Below are 20931 nucleotides of genomic sequence, written 5' to 3' on the forward strand. Positions count from 1 at the left end.
AATCCTAATAAACCAGTACTCAAAACATTCCCATACTATTTCTCAGAAACACGAAAACGTCAAAGGAGGGCGGTAACTTCCAGTACATACTGGTATACAACCAAATAGATTTCGATATCATTGAACTCGACATTAATCTGCGATTCTTAAGCAAAACTACATAAGTTGCAATAAGATTCCTCTCAGTAAAATAACCAGCATAACAAGAAGCACGAAGAAAAAGCTCACACTGATTGGCCAGCAAAAATTAGTCTACGTTTCTGCTTGCTTCATTTAGTAATAATGTATGTGAATTTTACTATGTTAATCGGTAAACCAGAGAATATCTCAAATTCGGCCAAATGGAAGTCTACATGGTTAGCATATTTGACAGTGCACGAACAGTATAGTACCAGCTTCCTCCAGAATTTTTCCACATCAAGCAATGAACTTTTCTCAGCAACCCTGTCTTTTAAGTACTGCCATCAGAGAGTGGAAGATAAAAGCCATGTTAAAAAGCAGTGGCAAAAAAGCTAATTATATAGCAATCTGAGAATATAACTTAATATATAAATTCGAGGTAAAGCCTAAAACAAAATGACGACGGGAAGTTCTGAAGTGCACGATTAGTGAAGGTTATTTACATCCCTAAACCCGTAATTTGATAGGCGTTACTTCTGCGCTCATATTGAAACAATTAAATTTTTACTGGTAATTTGTGTAAGGTATTCAGAGAGGCGTACGAGAATAAACAGTCACAAATGTAAAAGTTCCAGCTTCCCATCATTACATATCAAAGAGGCTCTTACCAAATCATGCTGCTTGTGGGCATGACTTGGTGGTTAAGCAGCGGGTTAATTATGGAAAGCATGGGGTTCAAGATCGGGTTACAGTCTTTGTTTAAAAAGCATTTGTATTGACTATCTCACACATCAGAGAGGGTGTATCCCCTCATCCCTAAACTTCTATAGCCTATTTTGACAACGGCAAAGTAACCAGGTTTTGGTCCGGTAGAACGCAATAATCTTAAATGGCCAAGTGCATCCAATAATTTCAGAATCTGGTATGTTGTTATAAAGAATTAAGGTGTAGACTTGTTTTTCATACGACAATTCATAAAGATGCCACAAGCTGATACAGTACAGGAAAAGTTCGGTGCTCGGGGAAAACTAGGACCCACAAAGGAAAAGGAGCAAGGGAAGGACATATCGAGGAAGGAAACAAATATTTGAAGTCCAAAAAGCTATTTAAAAGAGAACGTGAGGTATAAAAAAAATTCTATCAAGTTTATTTTGTTAGCAGAAACCATAATAATATTGAAAGAATAAGATCATAAAGCAATCATTGTATCTCTCATATAAAGCTTCTATGCAAATCCTCCATTGGCATCCTAGAGTTTTGAAGTAGGAAAACAAATGGTTCATCCATTAGACAAAACAAGGCACATTATAAACCGTTTTTTTATGCACTCACCGCTTACGCTTGAGAGTTTTCAACTGTCTCATTACATGTGCTATGCCCTCTTTCAATGTTGCTCTGCGGCTTTCTTTAAAATTCCAAAGTTCAGATATAGTATATCTGCCACTAGGATTATATTCATTCATCTCCAGCAAGGCTGTAGTCACAGCCCCGTAGACGCCGTCACCCAATTCATTTTTCAGTGCCTGCAATTTCTCATCGTCCTCCTTTATTACTTCCTGCATCACAGCATACCATAATTCATAATGAGTTTACACTAAAAATAACACAATCAAATTCTCAAGAACATATGTTTAACATATATCATGTCTATCACAAAAAAGAGCTAGAATTCTTGCGGGAGGACTTGGGCCTAAATTCTATCAATTTTTCAATTAGATAAGAGAAGTACTCACACTACAAAGAGATCCTATTTTGATAGTTCTCTGAGACTTGGATTTGGGGTTCAAAAGAAATATAGATTGCCCAATACCCCAACGTGATTGAAATTTCTTGTGTAATAAGTGGTAAAAACTAGATATTTTTCAGTATGCAAGTTTAGTATTTTCCTTTCATTGAGTAAGTTCAGGCTTAAACGCTTCTTTCTGGAGAATATAGGATAGAGATGTTCCGAAAGCATCATAATATAGATATCAAGAGGTCTTTACATACCAAGCATTACCAAATACCTTCAGCTCTCCATGTCTCAAGATCTGGTTCTACTTTCTATTTTCGATTTGTAGATTTGACAAATAGTTAGGAGACTAATTTTAGGAGATTAATTTGGTTTGGTCAACAGGCAATTAAAACCTGTTAGTGTGATGGGTTTACATATTCAGTGGCTTGCCGACTATCTGTATACTGCTTGTATAGGAGTTGCAAATTCTCTATATGCTGTAAACATTAAATTATCACTTAGATGGTTGAATGAACTAATAATGGACATTAAACCATATAATTTAAATGTTCAAACTATTCTCACAATATGCAAATCTGGATACAAGGAAGAAAATTTAGAGGAAATAATACTCTTTTGTTTGCTTCGGGAACAATTTCCTTTGCGGTTTCCATTAAATCGTTTAAAAGAAACAAAAGAATAAGCTTTACAAGTGTAACTCTCTTCCTCACAAAGAAAACAAAATTTCACTCCCTAGTAATACGTACAGAAACTCCTACATAGTAGTTTCTGCTTGCATGGGATTCTTTGCCTATGCCGGGGATGCGTTATCCGTGGACCACTGAGCGACGTTTCCATGTCGGAGACGAAGAAGGCTTGGGGTTAATATTTCAACAATGAAATAAGAACCAAAGTATCTTAGCAAAGTAAGACAAATACTCTTTTAAAGATTAAGTCAATGCTTAAACTCAAGGAAATACCAAAAGACTTCGAGAATACTCGCGAATGGGTTAACAACTCTCTCTTGCTCTCAAAATTCGCCAAATGCTAGCTTTGTTTTTTGCACTAGTGTGTAGAAGGGTAGTTATAGGGGTAGGAGACCATAACCGCCAAAAATTATGCAAACAGAACCCTAGAAACTGTCTTATGCTTGCGAGACAGTTTCCACTGTCTCGGCCAAAGGGGACAGTGGCAGAGATTTTATAACTGCTCCCCCACTACCTTAAAGTGTGTTAATTAGCGCACTTTTCTAGGGTAGTGGGCGTGTTTCCAAGGTGTAACTGCTCATGCACATTAGTGGGCTTCCTCACTTGAGTATGGAGTCAAATAGGCCCATAAGTTGCTTCAGTTTCTTGACTTCCGGTAATGCGACGTCGTTGACCGTATGTCGAAATCAGAAACTATAGTTGAATTGTTGGTATTTTGAACTGTTGGATTTGTTCATGTTGTTGAGTTGACGTAGAACTAATCATCTTTGTCATGAGTTTTGCGGTTGAATTACAGTTGAATTCACAGGGGTAATTTTGGAATAAAACTACCCTGAGTATACTTGACTTCCAAGGGCAAATCTGGAATGAAATTACCCCGAATATATTGTGTATGTGTTGGTAGGAATGTTATAGGCGTGCTGGCGATGATCTGAAGACGCGTTGAAAACAACACTGGAGAAAGGACCTGTGTGTGCGAGATAGCAGGAATAGTCTCGTGTTTGTGAAACAGTAGAAACCGTCCTGTTTGTGCGCAACAAGTGCAACTGTCTCGCTCAAAGCTTCGTCGTCGGGTTGAATTGCTTAAGTTCGAGGTTTGCGGTTCTTTTTGGCTATCTTCGCCCGCTTTTTTCAGTTCAAATCCTCTGCAATTCTTCATAAAAATAGTTTTTCAAACCCTCTTTTTTTCCTTTAAACTCTCTTTGCTCTTTCAATCCTGATTGATTTTGATCTACGGTTTCGAAGACCTCTTTGAAGAACCGATCCCTTTCCTTCGTTTCTTCTCATCAAAACCCTATTTTATTTTGATCTCCAACCAAAACCGAACCTAGGGCTTTGATTTTGTTTCCTCCAAGCCTTGTTTTGAACTTCCCCCAAAACCCTAGCTTTTCTTCATCATATTTTCGGCCGAAACCCTCATTTTGATCATGTCTCCGAAGAGATCCGTTGTTTCCAAGGGTAAATCTGTTGCCCGATCATCTGAGACAGAGGAGGCTACTGTTCCCTTCTTTAGGGGTGAGATTCTGAGATTTAATTGGTTTGAAAAATCAGAATTTTCTCATTTGTTCTCCTTCGCGAGGCATTCGGGAAGAGCCAATATCCTCCTTTGCGAGGATCAACGTTTAATTGGAGTGGTTTGCTTTGCCAAAACACATCCTAAAGAAAAAAATAGTTTCACGCTATCTTGCAGTCCGTAAAACAGGGTATACTGTCGTGCAGTTCATGGGACATTGTTCACTGTCTCACATGTGCGAGATAGTTTCCACTGTCTCGCAAACTGAAAGACAGTTGCCACTGTCTCACAAGTTTGCAAGATCAGTATAACTATCTTTTTCGCTTAATTATGTAATTAAGAATTTTCTTTAACCGTTTTTAACACATACTCTTTTGTACGTTACAGTTAACTTCCCGCCTACGGCGTTTTCTCCCCGTGAGGTGAGTGGTCAAAAGGGCACAGCATATGCTTCTTCTGATGAGGTCCCTCAGTTTGATATAAATAGGCCGAAGGATATCCCTGAGCTTGTGCGAAAAGGGGAGTCGTCGTACACTGCGGCGACTGATCACAGATGCACCACTTACAAAGGATAAAGAATCAACTCAGCCATTAAGGAAACCCCGTTATATATTTGGTGACTCCGTTAAGAATTCCGACGTTCTTGTTTGTGGCTCAGAACATTGGTTAAATGAGTACGTCGGGGCCTTCAGATTCCTTCCTCCGATTCCTCACCATTATTCATTGGTACAACTAGGAAAATTAGCAGTGACAAGGGAGATATCGTGGCGTTTTACTGAGGACCAAGAGCGAGTACATTGTGGATAAATCAATAAGAGTAAGACTCCTAGATCTAGTGATCGGGCCTCTATTCACGGACTTCATCCTATGGTGTTGGGCCAGGATAGCGTGTCACAGAATGAGTTGATGATAAAGGCGGATACCATGAAAAATCGCCTCGCTCGGTTGGGTAGGGAGCTGCCCATTAAGAAGTACAGGTGCTATGGTTGGGTCCACTCTTCTGCTGATAAGTGGTGGACCAAATTATGTGCTCGGACATTAAGGCAAGGAACTAAGTGATAAAGGATTGTACGCCCCCATCCGAGCCAGTATGTATGACCTCCCCACAAGTGTAAATCACTTCTTGCCTTGTTCGAGATTTATAATCCGGATACGAATACCTTTCTCATCAAGAATGAAGAGTTAGGCCTTCATCTTCATGAGATGATGAAGATATCTGGATTACCAATGGGGGGGTGTCGTATTAAGAGTATTTTCCCACCACCTGCTAGTTAAATCAGATGAAAGAGGTAGGCTCAGCTACATATGACATCCTGTGGGAGCTGACTTGCCACTACCAGACTGCCACGGCGGATATTGATGTAAAAGCAAAGAAATTCCCTCAAGTCAGCTTAAAACAATTCGTTGACTATCTCTTTAAGAATCTTGAGGATTCTTCTAGCAACGAAGTCTGTGAGTTGCCCCTTTTAACCCCTTCTGATATCAACAAGCTAATAGTGAAGATTCAGACTCAATCTTACACCACTCCCTCAGCAAAAGGCAAATTTCCAAGGTGTACAAAGTTTGAGACCTTATGACATGCTTAGAGGAGGATAAAGTCAGCAACCCTTTTGGCGGGGTATTTAGCTATATGGTTAAAGAAGTGTGTGGTGCCGCATCAAGTCTCTGAAGCATTGCCTATCGAAGTCTTGTTCCCGGCCGTTGACTTAGCGGTTGGGCGCAAGCTTTCTTTACTTCCCGCAATGATTGCTGACATCCACAACAGGCTGTAATACTTGGCCACCACTTTCACGCAAGAAGGAAGCAAGCCTAGCTCGCCCTCCACTGCCCTGACCTGATGACGACGCCCGGGGTTGCAAATCCGGACCTCCCTCTACTATAAATTTTGGAGGAGTGTAAATGGGAGGCTAGGCAATAGCATGAGGTGACGAGGCAGTTCAGAACTCACAAGTGCTGGGAATATTTCAAGTCTTTTCCTCAATTCTCCAGCAATTATAACGAGCTGCTTATCGATGAGGAAGAGCCCAGGAAGAACAGAACTATTTTAGATGTGGGATGCTTCCATTGGTTAATGAACATTCACCCCGGCTATCTGGTTTTCCGGTGAAGAACACATGCAGCATTGAGCCCTACTTTCCTTGTAGGTTCGCTCGTCAGTTTGGTTACGACCAACTGTACGTCGGGAACCCAAATAGGAGATTGAAGATTCATGGAGGTCACATTGATGGTGCTCGTGCATGGTTCTGGAGCATTACCGGTTGCACTAACGCCAAGTTCAGCCTTCTGGTTGCAGAGCCTCAGTTGTAGATAACATTTTTATGTTGCAAATGGCTCATAGTTGCTAATGCACCTACCAATAAGAAAAGGATCTCGGAGCTGGAAGCAGAGAAAAAGAAAGCAGCAGCACCCGCCGCCGACACATTTCCAACTAAATCTTCTGGCAAAGGGAAACAAGTTGCCGACTCTGATGAGACTGAGGAGGAACTTTTTGCAGATGTAGCTTGGACATCCAAGGAAGAAGGTGAAGCCGGGGATATTGAAACCGGCGTAAGGGGTGATGAAGAAGAGAACATAGCAGACACCTTACTCGTTCTTCAGTAGAGGGTGGTAGCTCGCCTATCGCTCATAGGACTCATCGATCAGACCCGACCAAGTCTCCAGAACAACCATTACCTCCTCTACAATTCAAGGGAAAGGAGGCTTTGAGGAAGCCGAGAGAAAAAGTTGTTTTTACATACCCTAATCGGATGACCGTAGAAGTCCGTGAGTGTGATGAAGAAGAGACGACATTCAATGAGACTCAACTCACCACCAGGAAGAGGTCTCGTACTTCAGCAGCTTCACCTCTAAAGTCTTAACCAAGGGTCCCCCGAGTTCAAACGGCAATCTCTCGTGGGACCGAGGTGCGTAGCAAATTTCGACAAGAAAGAGCTACCACTTTTGAGGAATCAAGACCGACAAAGGTGAAAAAGGTCGCGCATAAGCCACGCGTCGAGTTTCCCCAGTCTCTCGGAGTGCCAATCAGTGATATTCCTTTTGGAATAGGAGGTAATATCTCGTTTTCGAAAACTCTATCATCAAGTTTATTGACCATGTTTTCTGTTCTTCGTTCATAGGGGATTATGAAGAAGGTGAAATCTCGGATGAACTCGCCTCTTCCGAGTTTGCCCTACCTAAGGGACCACACTTCACCACCCAGATGCTCGAAGCCATTCATGGAGTAGCTTCATACACTGCAATTGGTATGGAGGCTGACGTCCCCGTCGATCCGATTATTGGCATCATTTCTAGAGGCTTCAGCTTAGGTACATCTAATATAGATATTGCCTTATTTGGGTGATCATTCAAAGAGTTGAGTGACTCGGAATTTGTACCTCCTCTAATCGTTTGTGCGCTTCGTGTTCTTTTAGAGAAGCTGAAGGAAGCAGGTACCAGCGTTGGAGTTGCGGAATCCGCTAAAGGTAAAGTTGACCTCTATTTGATGTAGATTCCTGCTTCATTTTTCCTTTTGCACTGAAAGTTTAGCCTATCTTGCAAATGCTGTTATAGAGGAGTTGGCTGATGGGGAGACTACTCATGATGAAATAATCGGGGATTCTCCCGAGCACAACCTTAGTCAGCTGATCACTTTCTCCGAGTCTGACCACAAATTGATTTCTGATATGCTAACAGAGCAGGGTCAAAGTGGAGCCGCAGGACCAACTGTGGAAGCTGGTTCATCTGCAGGTATGCATCTTACCCCAAGGTTATTTCTATAATTGATAGTTGCGAGTAACTAAGTGAGAGTTTTAATTGTAGGACCAGCAATTGGTGCTGATACCGCTACTATATCAGGTTTAGGACGAGAAATTGTTAAAATCCAGCCATCTACTTCCTAACACGAGATGGTTATCCTTCAGGCCTTGTCGGAGACACCTTCCGCCCAACAAGGATTATCGATTGAATTGGCACAAACAGGGCAAGAGCGCCAAGTTGAGGGATCTACTGCTGAAATTGGCATTTTCTCTATCTTGATTATTTTAAAGTCCCAAATATCAGCCCCGTCATGAGTAATTATTGAAGTGCTTACTTTCCTTTTCTTTTTTTCAGCGCCTCCTTTATTGCTATATGATTCCATTAAGGCGCTGATGTCAGATAAAGATACCGAAAAGACTGCCATCTGTACCGAACTATACAGTTTTGCCTCTTTCTTGAATCTGATGATCGAAAAGGTCTTTCACAAGGGATTGTCTTTCAACACTTTCAAGTGATCCTTGATCGGCATGTGACGGACATCAGGGAAGAGGGATATATAGAGTTGGCTAACTCTATTGCAGCGGATTTGGCTCAATTAGAGAGAAAACTTGGAGAGTTGAATAAGCTCCGGACTACGGTGCTTCTTCATATATATCCGCTTAGATGGAATCCAGCTTGAAGGTATGGCATGATAGACGAGTGTCTGCTGAACTTGAACTTAAAACAGTTACTGACTCGTGTTGAGCAGATGAGAGTAGGCTTACTCAAGAAGGCAAAAACCAAGGCTGACCTGCTCCAATCTCGCGAGTTGAATCAAGCAGAGATTGCCCGTCTCGAGAAAGCCCTCGAGGATGCCAAGAATGCTCGAGCCATCATGGACGATGATTTTACTAGCACATAGAGAATGCATGTGCCACAATGCTCAAGAGAATGAAGCCCTATGAAGAAATGTTGGTGGAGACGGAGAAGGAGGTCACCAAGGCTGCGACTATCACTGAATATTCTTTAAAAGTTGAGCTGAAGGTGGAGCTTGCATGGGCTTACGAAGAAAAGCTTTCCAGGCTGGAGGAGCAAATTCGTCGTCGCAAGCTACCCATTGAGTGATAACACCGACTTTTGTAATTGTCAATAATTATCAGACTCTATGTATATTTTTTCCCTTTGAAATGAATCAAACTTTGTGATTGTCGAAGTTTATTATGATTATTCATCCTGTTTAGAACAAATAAGCATAATACTTATAGGATTCTTGGCAAACTCTCAGCTCTCAATGAATTTGATAAGTCTTTACCGACTACCGTTTGAGTCGGACTAGCATGCAAATTATCTAAGTCCGTTCTACATGTAACATTATGCTAAAAGAGTAAACTCTTAGTCTTAGTGCTACGATGTTGACTATGTAGGTTTTATTATTCTTACAGGAATTGACTACCCAGATACGTGTGTTAGACATAGACTTATCTCTAATTAAGGATAGAGATAAAATTCATTATGCATGATAGGCATAGATTCAAGTGTGATTAAATCAGAAATAACAATTGGCTACACGTGTACATTTTTAGAACTTTGTGTCTTTTCTTGGGCAAAAGAAAAACCCGGATGTGTCTCCTCTTGGGGCAGCGACGAACCCAAATGTCTCCTCTTAGGGCAGAGACGAACCCGGTTTTGAAAGAAAAAAAAATATTTTGTTCTCTCTCTCTTCGGGGGGCTCCTTGTTCACATGAACTTAGAGTTGAAAGATTTTGTATGCACGTGCATTAGAAAATCTAGGAAGAACATCAGAGTGGGATCTCCACTTCAAGAATCATGTTTGAGTCGTGCTACGCGGCGTTGACTCTAAAAAGACCTTTTAACTTACATGAGCAAAAAGTAGAATCGAGGGGATTTTGGTATTGGTCTTAACTGTTTAAAGGTTTGACTGAATGGAAGTTTGAAGTGGTCCTCTCGTTCATGGAAATAATCAAGGGGATTTTGATATTGATCCTAATTGTTTGAAGGTTTGACCGGGTGAAAGTTTAAAGTAGTCCTCTCATTCATGAAAAGAATCAAGGGGATTTTGGTATTGGTCCTAACTGTCTGAAGGTTTGAGCGGGTGGAACTTTGAAGTGGTCATCTCGTTCATGGAAAAAATCAAGAGGGGATTTTGGTATTTGTCCTAACTGTTTGAAGGATGGATCGGGTAAAAGTTTGGAACGACCCTAACTGTCTGAATGTTTGATCGTTCAAGTTTGAAGGTAGTAGAAACAATAAGAAGGGTTTTGATTGTCAAGTTTTCCTTAACAATAAGGACACAGTGGGAGTTTTGGCATCAAGTTCTCGACGGTATTTTTTGCGAAAACCTGACACAATGAAGTTGGTTAATTGCTATAGATTAACAATTAATATAATATAGAATATCGAGTACTATGTCAGGACTTTAATAGTGGGAATATTAAATGCCTAGACAGAGGAGGGGGAAGCATGGGTTTAACCGTGAAAGAAGGAAAGAATGTATTTTCTTATCTTTCGCTTCATGAAGGAATTCTGGTTATCAGGATGTACTGACAAACAGGGAGTTCGTTTAAGAAAACGAATTTAGAGGAATTCAAATGATTTGTTCCAATATGTGCAATAATTCAAATTGTATGCATCAAATTTATTATTATTATTATTATTATTATTATTATTATTATTATTATTATTATTTTAATAGGTTATCCTGAATGTACTGAGGGTAGTATTTTTTCAAGAACTTCTCATTAACTGACATCATTATCTTATCACCGTCTTGGGTGATCAAACGATATGTTCCATTTGACCGTATCTACTACAAACGGTCTTTCCCATTTGGATTGAAACTTGTCTTTCTTCTTCGACTTGCCAAACGACAAGTACCAAGTCTCCCTCTTTAAAGATCCGTTGTCGGACTATTTTGTCAAAGGCTTTGAAAATTTTAGCTTAGTATAACTCAATTTGTTATTGACCTTCCAAGCGTTTCTCATCTAACATCTCGAGTTCTTCGAGCCGTTTTTTATGTTGCTCTTCGTCATTCATGTTGTAAGAGTGATGTGGAGGGATGAAATCTGAATCTCCAAGGAATGACAACCTCACACTCATACACTAAAGAATATAGAGTTGCTCTGGTGGGTGTACGGACTGTGGTACGGTAGGTCCAGAGAACCCCACCGAGTTTGTTATCCCAATCTCGCTTATTGGTTTTTACTAGCTTCGCCAAGATCTTAATGATGATCTTATTGAAGCCTCCAGCTAAACCATTTATAGTGGGATTGTAAGCTATTGACGAGACATCTTGAATTCTAAACTTTTCACAAAATTTGATGAATACGTTACTAACAAACTGATGATCGTTGTCTTGCACGATTCTTCTTAGGACACCGTATCGGTAGATAATATGGTGTTTGATGAATTTTATGACATCACTCATCTTCATTTTTCGGAGTGGAATTGTTTCAGCCTACTTAAAGAAGTAGTCAGTGATTGCCAGAATAAAATGGTCATCTTTGACCAACGGAGGAAAAATATGATCAATAATGTCCATTCCTCAAGTCTCAAATGGCCATAAAATGGTTGAAGAGTGCAGGTGTTCCGGTGATTGATGCATATAGTTGGCCTGTATCTGACATACATGGCACCGTCGTGCATACGTCCTTGACCATAGTTGGTCAATAATAACCTAATTTTCTGAGTCGATTGTAGGCTGTCTAAAAATTACTACAGATAGTTGATCCCCCATCAAACATCAAAGATGAAAGTTACAGTTTGACGGTTTTCAGAAAGCTATAATTTAAAAACTTTCACGTAAATCGATTAAGGTTATAATCTGATAACATTCACAATAGCCGATGAAAGCTCTAATTCAACAGCCTTCACAATCAACATCGAAAGTTACAATCTGACGACTCTAATATTTTTAAAGAATCAAGACGAAGATTACAAGATGACGGTCTTTGCAACGCTCTAGCAAAAGAGACTATAAATTGACGGCCTCGTTCCAGAATCAAAGCAATGCAAACGCAGCTCAAATCTGGCCGCAAACGCAGCTCATATTCAGCTCCAAACGTAGCTCAGATCCAGTTGTCAACGCAGCTTATGTTCGGCCGCAAACGCAGCCTCCGAACACTATAGATGCAGCTCAGATTCAGCTACCAACGCAGCTTCCAAGCGCTGCCAAACGCAGCTTCCAAGCTGTATTGCAAGCTATCAATGCAGCTTCCAAGCTGCATTACAAGCTATCAATGCAGCTTTCAAATCGCTGCAAACGCAGCTTCCAGACGTTACGTTCGAGCTTCCAAATATTACGTTTGAACGCAGAATTCATGCCAGAACGCAATGCTTGCATTTGACTCGTTCAAACATGAGCTGAACGATTTTAAAACTGTTTTTTCCGATCTGAGAAGATCACAACTCCACTCAGGAGTGATTTAAAGGACGGTTACATCTCATAAGCCCCACAAAGGAGCGATTTTAGGGGCGGTTACACTCCCTAATCGCCTATACATAGCTGAAAGATCAGCTTAGTTCGGATCCTAATCTTTTGAGCATTTTCGGATCTAGGGATCAGCAAAAGGCTTCTTCAATCATCCGATTTGGAAGCATTCTTCGGCAACAGAATTCCTTAGAGTCTTGGCACTTGGCTTATTAACCAATTTCGGTTCAAATTAACTCTTCTACAGAGTTTAAACTCGCACGGAATTCTTAAACTCGTTAAGAGTTATTTTTAAACTTGCCATGCAAGTTTTATCGACTTCAATCCAGCAATGTGAAACGTCGGATCGTCAATGAGAAGTAAACTTGATACAAACGTCGAGGGAAGCATCTCATCGCTACCGTGAAGAATCCAGTTTTAAACAAAGAGAAGGGTCTTCGTCGATCCCTTTTCTCTTTTGTAAATTGGGATTCCGATTGAGAAGAATTGTAGTTTCTTTTCCAAAGTTTGTTAGAGAGAAATTGTATTGAGAGCGTTGTAATCATTCTTTGTCTAAATCAGTCAGAGAGAATAAAACAAATTCAATTTTCAATTGTCTTCTTCGAATCTTTCCTCCAAACATCGATCACAAAGTTTGGGACCCGGCTGGTATGCACCACAAGTTTCGTCATGCGCTTCCTTGAGGGCTTCTTCTGCCTACTTTGTTGAAAAACATCGGAGTAATAAACCATCATATGTACGACGATAAAATATCTAGGTGGTTGTATTATAATTAAAAATTGTCGCTCTTCGTCGAATTGAATTCTTTTCTCTTACATCTTCCAGTAATATGACGTGTAAGACATAATCAATAATAGGAAAATGTCAGTCTTGAGGTTCAAGTTCGATTCTGATTGCATGCAACTCTTAAATGTCTGGGGCACAGTCTGGTATGAACAGCTGATGTAGCCGCGACACGAAGTTCCTTATCTTAGTTGGATCTCGCTGGTGCCACCTAAACGGTAGGTAGGCGGCATTCCAATCAATTCAATCTCTCCACCAAAGGCATGGGAGCAAAGCTAAATTATGTCGAAAAAGGATGCAAAGAAAGTCAGAAGGTGCGGATTCTATCCCAGGATTCGTTCCACTTTTCTCACAACCAGATGTTCTGTCTCAGGAGGTTGTGCTAAGGAAACTATCAATGTCCTTAGTGCATCTGCGTAAGTATTCTGGAGGCACGGGATGTACTCGATGAATAAGTTTTCAAATGATTCCGCCATCTCGACAACCGCCTTATGGTATGGAATCAAGTCTTGATTCCTGACTTCATATTCTCCTCGAACATGGTTAACTACTAATTAGGAATCGCCAAAGGCTTCAAGGTACTCCACCCCCAGCTCTTTGGCGAAACTGAGTCCAATGAATGCGCATTGTATTCAACCACGTTGTTTGAGCATGACCTAATAAGAGAATAAGCTCGAAATATCACATGTTTCTCTGGGAAAACTAGAACAACTCCGACTCCTGAAGAAATCTTTGAACGCCCAGGAGTGCTTGCCACATAAGTTGCTCAGGAAGCACCATCAAAATACAACTGCCAAACATGTTAATGAGAGGTAGTGTTGACTTCATGGGTTTCATCTGACTTCTATTGTTTAAAATGAATGTCATACTGTGATAAAAACAAAGCTCATCTTGCTAACCGCCAATTCATGGAAGCTTGTTGCGTCATGAATACTCGGATTGGATTGATGTTGGAAATAACGTGAATTGTCTATCTAATCAGATAGTGTCGCATCTTCTGAATTGCAAACATCGAAGCAAGTCACTCCTCAATCATTGGATATCGAGATTTAATACCTACCAGTGCTGATCAAATAATAAATTGTCTGCTCGTAACTGTTATCATCGTCTTGTGCTAGTAAAACACTCAACAAGTGGTCCATCGTCTTGACATAAATCAGGAACGGTTTCCCCGACTTCAGTGTGACGAGAACAGAAGGATTTGATAAGTATGCCTTAATATCTTTGAATGTTTTCTAACAATCATTGTCCCAAACGAATGACACCTTTTTGTGTGCGCTTAAAGAATGGTTGACATTTTCTCGCAATGTTCGAGATGAATCGATGAATATAGGTCAGTCGTCCTTGCAAGTTGCAACCCTCTGTGTTCTTTAAGATTCCTCGGAGATGCAATTCATGAATCGTTTTCACTTTATCAGGATCAATATGGATACATTTTGTGGTGACGACAAATTCGATGAACTTACCACTGGACATTCCCAGAAAAAATTTGGTAGGGTTCATCTTCAATTGGTGATTTTGCATGAGATCAAACATTATCATCAAGTCTTTAATGTGATCATTTTTGCTGCGGCTTTTAACTACCAAATTATCAACATAACATTCGACGGTTTTCCGAAGATGTTCTTGAAAAATCTTCGTCGTGGCTCGTTGATACGTAGCACTCACATTCTTTAAATCGAAAGGCATAACCGTGTAGCAGAAGATACGAAGCGGTGTTCTGAATGAGGTGTGTTTTCTGTCGTCTAGATACATTTTAATTTGGTTGTACCCTGAGAATCCGTCCATGAATGACATTCTCTTAAACCCACATGTGTTGTCTATGATGACGTCTGTAATGGGAAGAGTGAAGTCATATTTCGATCAAGCGGTATTTAGATCTCTGAAATCAATACAGATTCTGATTTTTCAGTCTTTTTAAGAACTGGAACAATATTCGTCACCTAATCTGGATGTTGCTCTTCTCTGATGAAGCCTGAGTCAATCAACTTTTTAACATCTGTTTTAATTGACTCTATAATCTGTGGACGAAGCTGTCCTTATTGTTGCTTAACACGTTTGACATCCGATTTGATGTTGAGTCGGTACAAAGCCACATTTGGATCGAGTCCTGGCATGTCCTCATAATTCTATGCAAAGACATCGATATATTTTCTGATGAGAGCTATCAATTCTCTTTTTTTTCTGGTGAAAGACTATCGCTGATGAATATGAGCTTCGGATTTGCTTCATCGCCTATTTTACTTGAGTCACCTTATCCTCAGTAGGTCTTTGCTCGAATCTGTCACCATACTGGATGTTCAAGGGATGGATCCAAGGATCTTCCCAGACTGGTAATTGCTCATCTTCCTTAGCTTCTGTAGGATCAACAGTTGTCATGTTTGACATCAGGCCTTTGAACGCTTCTTCAAGGCTGACATCGGAGTCCCACATTGAAGACTCTGATGAATGTTCATCATTTCTTTGATCGGACAGATGATTATTAATCTGCCAACATTCATCTGAGGACGAAGAAATATAGCCTAGGCCTCTCTTTTGCTCGTAATAGTTGACAGGCTTTCCTTTTCATACATAAGAATGTCGGGACGGAACCCGAATACCTCGACCAAAGCAAAGGCTTTCTCCGAGCATGAGGTTGTATCCCCACTTCTTCATATAATAATGTGTTTGTGAGTTATATCTGAAGAGTTGTCAGCCAAGTTCTTCACATAAGAATGGCAGGAATGAATCTACTTTCCCGAAGACTATCTCTTTCTTATCCTTTGACTTTGCAAGAAGGATGAAAGATGTCTTAAGTGAGTCTTAGAAACACTTCCTCGTCATACAAGATGACTGAAGCGGGACATGTACGTCAGGGCTTCTATATAGTCCCTACATTACATCATCAAGACAATGTACATACTCTAAATCGTCATTCATTATATAATTATAATCGACAAGTTGCCAGTTACAACCTCCATCTGACGATTCACCATCGTCAAGACTGAATACAAAGGGTTTTATGTCATTGAATACAAAACCTTCATCGTAATCAAACCCGGCTTCAGCGTCGGCTTCTTCTCCACTGTCTGTACCATGGACCGATGATTCGGTATCGAATTCAGCAGCATATAAGAGAGAATCAGTGAAATGATTCTCTAACCCCTTAAATGGTTACTTGTCCGCGACCACCGTCTTGACTTTGTTATCAGTGTAAACATATTTCAGACACTGATGTAGTGTAGAAATGACTATAACGTTACTATGGATCCAGGATCGATCTAATAGTAAATTATAGGAGGTCTTTGCATCAATAACATAGCATGTGACCTAAGACTTCCAAGTCTCCAAATTGACACTTTACTTGGATTTTACCCAAGGGCCTAGACCTACTGGTATTGACTCCATAAATACTATGCTTGTAGAATCCAACTTGCTAAGGGAAATTTTGAGATGGTGCATCAATCAGAACGGCATGACACTAACTGTAGAGCCTGGATCAACTTGGATTCGGCTGACGAAAGTTGAGCTAATGTACCCGGTGAAGTACAAAGGCCTATTATTTTGAGTTTCTCACTTGCATGTCATCCCGAGTGAGGCTGATGCAAAGGAACTGTTTGGCTACCAGATTGTAGTGTTGAACTAATGGTTCAGGCTCTTCGGGGACTTGTGTGACCTGAGTGAGGAAAGCATCAGAGTCAGCCAAGACCTTTTGTAAAGCCTCTCTGATGTCTTTGAAAAGACGTAGTAGCTCATAGAGAGTATTCATCACTGGGATGTTAGACAACTGAGCCATAACATCAAAGTGGTATGGAGCATTCAAACTTTTCGACTTGTCTCTCCCAATCGGTCGATTGAACCGAGATTACTTTAAATTTTGAACCTCTTTATATTTGGGTTCTTTCTGTTTTGCCTCAACTGCCTTCTGCTTAGTTTCAGATTCCTTCTAATTAGCCCAAATCTCGTTTTCAGTTAGAGATCTTGAAGGAGACGCCTGTTGTTGGGGCTTTTTAACAGGTTCAGGAGGTGTTGTACCAACCCCCAGTTCAGCTAAGGTCTTGGCATTCTGATCGAAAACTTCAGTGTATTGATATTGATAAACATTCTCGCTCCTGGTGGCAAAGGCAGGCTCTTCTTCAACTATCAAAACCCCATGCTTATCTTCGGAAGGTGATATGGTTGGAATGTCCTCGTCATCCTTCTCTGGAGTTGTTGAGACAAGACAACAAAGCTTACCCTTTCCTTTAGAGTTCTTCGTGGAGAACCCTGTCCATTGTTCATCCTTGAAAAGATTAGGATAAACCCATAAGACTTCGCCATTAGGAGTTGTATGTGGTACGAGCCCCTTCTGACGCTGCTCATGCGGATCATCATTAATGGTCTTCACTTCCACTTTCGGAGTAAGCTTTTGTTGGCATATCAATGGAGGTATGACATTACCAAAGCCGAAGCTAATAGACACCATATTCGCTCTCACCTACTTTTCTTTTGGTGACTTCGATGTTATGATGTCGGCGTCAACCAAAGCTTAGATCTTGTCTTTTAGAATAAAACAATTCTTGGTGGGATGATGAACCTTCCTGTGATATGCATAGTATTTTGGGTTCGAAATCTTGTTGGCTTCCTCCTGATCTGTAATTAGAGGCAACTTGATTTTGTTGTTATCGAGGTACTTAAAGATGGCTAGAACCTATGTAGCACGGACACGGATCCGACACGGCCATCCGACACACCGACACGAGGCAAATTCTAAAAAATACATAGGATACGTGTGTTCGACACGTGTGTCCGACACGGACACGACACGACACGGCTTCATATTATGCGTGTCCGTGCTTCATAGGCTAGAACATCATTATCTTAGAAGGCGTACGTCTTCTGAAATCTCGGATCAAAAGTCATTTGTTGCCCTTACGGTTGTTGAAACCACGACAGTTGCGATGATTGCTGCTGCGGTTGTTGCCACGTTTGATTCGCATCGACAGCAGTCACAGGTGTCTTTCCCCTACCACGAAGAGTAAAATTAGATTTTGGAGAATTAACCGTCGGTTGACCTCTCTCAATCTTCTTTCTTTTGAGGAAACGTTTGGCGTGTTCTCTGCGTAGTTTCAACTCCTTCCATGTTGTTGATGGGACAACCCCTCATTGGCCTCCAACACATCAAGAGAGAGGTTATTATGACATGTTTGCAATATAAACTCTTCTGTAACCGAATCTCTGTAATTCATGGCCCAGTTACGGAAGCGTTTAACAAAATTATCAATCGACTCCCCTTCTCTTTGCTTTTCATCCAGAAGGGTTCCAATCGACACTTCAGTGTCATCGTCAAAGAAGTTGCTAAGGAACAAGTTTTTCATGTCGTCCTAGCAATTGGCGCTTCCCACTTTAAGACGTCGATACCAATCGAATGCGGCCCCACGAAGGGTGTCTACGAATGACTGAATCATCAAAGGCTCATTTCCAGAGATCATACCCAAATGAGACTTAAAGTAGATCAAATATTATGTTGGTGAGTCTCTCTCGTCAAATTGTGTGAAGTTAATTAGATCAAACTTTGGAGGGTACGAAATTGATTCTCACTTCCTTGGATATGGACACAGAATGTCAGTCTTCTTCACTTCTTAGACAGACATCAAAGCATTAACTTTATTCTCAATTTCTTTCATCATTTTCTTGTCTTCGCTCTCATCTTTCTTTGGGTGATGTTGAGGAAGATCAATTGGATTACCCCCGGCATGGGTAACTGACTGACCATCAACTGCAATGTTAATATCGTCGAAAGGTGCGTCAGCAATAATGAGTTCGTCCACTTCCGGATCGCTATCATCTGCATTGTTTTGAACAGTCATGATGTGTATAGTACGACGACTAAACTCAGCCCACTGACTGGACTCAGTTGTTGGGTCTTTAAGCCTGTATTTCTTTCATTTGTTGCATGACCAACTCCACCTTCGTCTTCATTTCAGCTCTAATTTCTTCTCTTTGTTTAGAGACCTTCTTGAAGCATTTGCGCCATGGATTCAAGAGTGATCGTGCACACCTCTCGAGTCTGTCCTACGCTTGACATTGTGTCATCGGAAGCAATTATGGAGCAAGTATCTGACAGTTCATCATCTGAAGATACTCCTTCCTGCACCTTCTATAGTCTCTTCGTCTGGCAGCTCTTAGCTGGAGTCAAGATATTCTTTGGGAGATTTCTGCATCAACTCTTCCGCCTGGGGTAAAGTCAAGATCAGAGCCAGTTGAATGATGTTTAAACTTTCTTTTTTCTTTACCGGCCATATTGATAGTTACTTCAGGGAACTCATCATTTTGGACGGCAGATCTTCTCTTTCGGAAGCGTTTTGGCTTAGGCTCAACTCTTCCGTTGATAGTGTGAAAAGTCTTTGAAATATAAAGACTCGTCATGGGAGGGCTTTTTGCTTGGACCAACTACATTCTGAAAGTACTGCTTTAATAAGTCTCTCACACGAACAACGAGAACTTGTTTCTTGAATAGTCCTCTTTCGAATCGAAGAAGTACTCGCACCACCAGTCTGATGGTACAGCTCATCGGCATGGTTACCGGAGCACCCCATCATTTGTTATTGCGATTCCACATGGATTTTCTTTCCATCCCCAAGTATAACTTTGTCTTTATTTGAGAGAGATGTCTTCTTTTAAGGATTTGGATATGACACCATGTGTTTGGTGGTATCATGCGGCTTAAAACACTCCTGAGAGTGTTTTTAGCCTTTCGACGTTGTTGACATTCTCATGATAACTTCTTGTTGCCTTTGAAGGATCTAAGGTCACGAGATGATCTTTTTTCACCATGTCATGAGTCATGCGTTTAGAACCACCCCTTGCGGGAGTGGAGTCTTAACGGACTCCTGGGCTTCAACACGAACCCCCCGAGGGATGCTCTTCTTGCCCAATCGGGATGCAACAAGAACTCTCCCAGAAAGGAAGGCCTCCTGGCCTCTTCCGTGCACAACGTACGAACAAGTATATCAAGATGTCACGTTTGTTTGGAGACGGCGGGACATATTTGTGCAATGGTTGACTTGATAGGAGTCGGTGCACGACCCCCGGTCTGAGGAACACTTTGGATATTAATCACCAGACCCAAACGTTCTTTTATTGGTGCCTTGCCTCGATCGTCGTGCCGAGGACCAAGGCGATATGCTAGTGTAATTATGAATCTTGATAAGTCAGGGCTGACCTAAAGCTTCACTAGTGACATGATAGAAGTGAAGGCAGATGAAGCTAGAACGGAATCCGAAATAGGAGACTGTCGTGGAAAGAAGTCTTTGGGCGGGACAATGTTTATTGTCTCGCCCAAAGGCTCATTGGGCGGGATAGTCCACTGTCCCGCCCAAAGGGACTTTTCTTGACGGCCTTCGGTTCTTGATTTTGCGTAGGTTCGGACTTTAGAATCCAAACCTTGCGGGATTTTGATGGTTCTCTAGCCATTTCTTTCTTCTTCAATTCTTACGCCTTCCGACTACGGGCACGTGCATGCGCGGCATGTGCACGACGCTTTTGGATGCGCATTGCGCTCTTTTTTATCAAACGAGTCATCTTGACGAGAACTCATTCCTCCTTCGATGGTCTGGCAGAAATACCAACTTGCTGCTGAAGTAACTCAGTTGCTTGGCGTTTTCGTGCTTCTAAGTCTGCATAGTAGCAAACTTCGTCCATCTGTTCCATAGCCCTCGCAAACTGGCGGGCTCTTCACTGGCGTTGTCTCTGACGAACCCTTTTCGTTAGAGTTGGCGAACTTTCATTTTTATTGGTTGACTCCTTCACTGGGAAGAAGTCATGGTAAGCTGAACCTCCGGCTTGATGGATTGCCGGAATAATGTTACTAGGGGAAGCCTCGACAACGATTGGGTGAGAGTCGTCACTTTTGAGTTCTATTGGTGTGAGAGACTGAAAAACCTTCTTCGAAGATGAGATCCTCCTGCACTTG

The 20931-nt window shown here is 41.2% G+C and overlaps 1 protein-coding gene across 2 annotated transcripts in view; it reads right to left on the bottom strand.

The window, feature by feature from the left end:
• The window catches only part of LOC109829873 (factor of DNA methylation 1-like), a 27799-nt gene continuing 6963 nt past the window's right edge, over nt 96–20931 (bottom strand). For both annotated transcript variants that reach the window (XM_020396946.1, XM_020396947.1), the window contains exons 8-9: nt 1453–1676; nt 96–444 (exon numbers count right to left, since the gene is read on the bottom strand). In XM_020396946.1, coding sequence (XP_020252535.1) covers nt 270–444; nt 1453–1676 — 399 coding nt within the window. In that variant the 3' untranslated portion in view covers nt 96–269. The remainder of the gene's footprint in view (nt 445–1452; nt 1677–20931) is intronic.

Source organism: Asparagus officinalis, chromosome 2 (genome assembly GCF_001876935.1).
Source record: "Asparagus officinalis chromosome 2, Aspof.V1, whole genome shotgun sequence".
NCBI lineage: Eukaryota > Viridiplantae > Streptophyta > Magnoliopsida > Asparagales > Asparagaceae > Asparagus > Asparagus officinalis.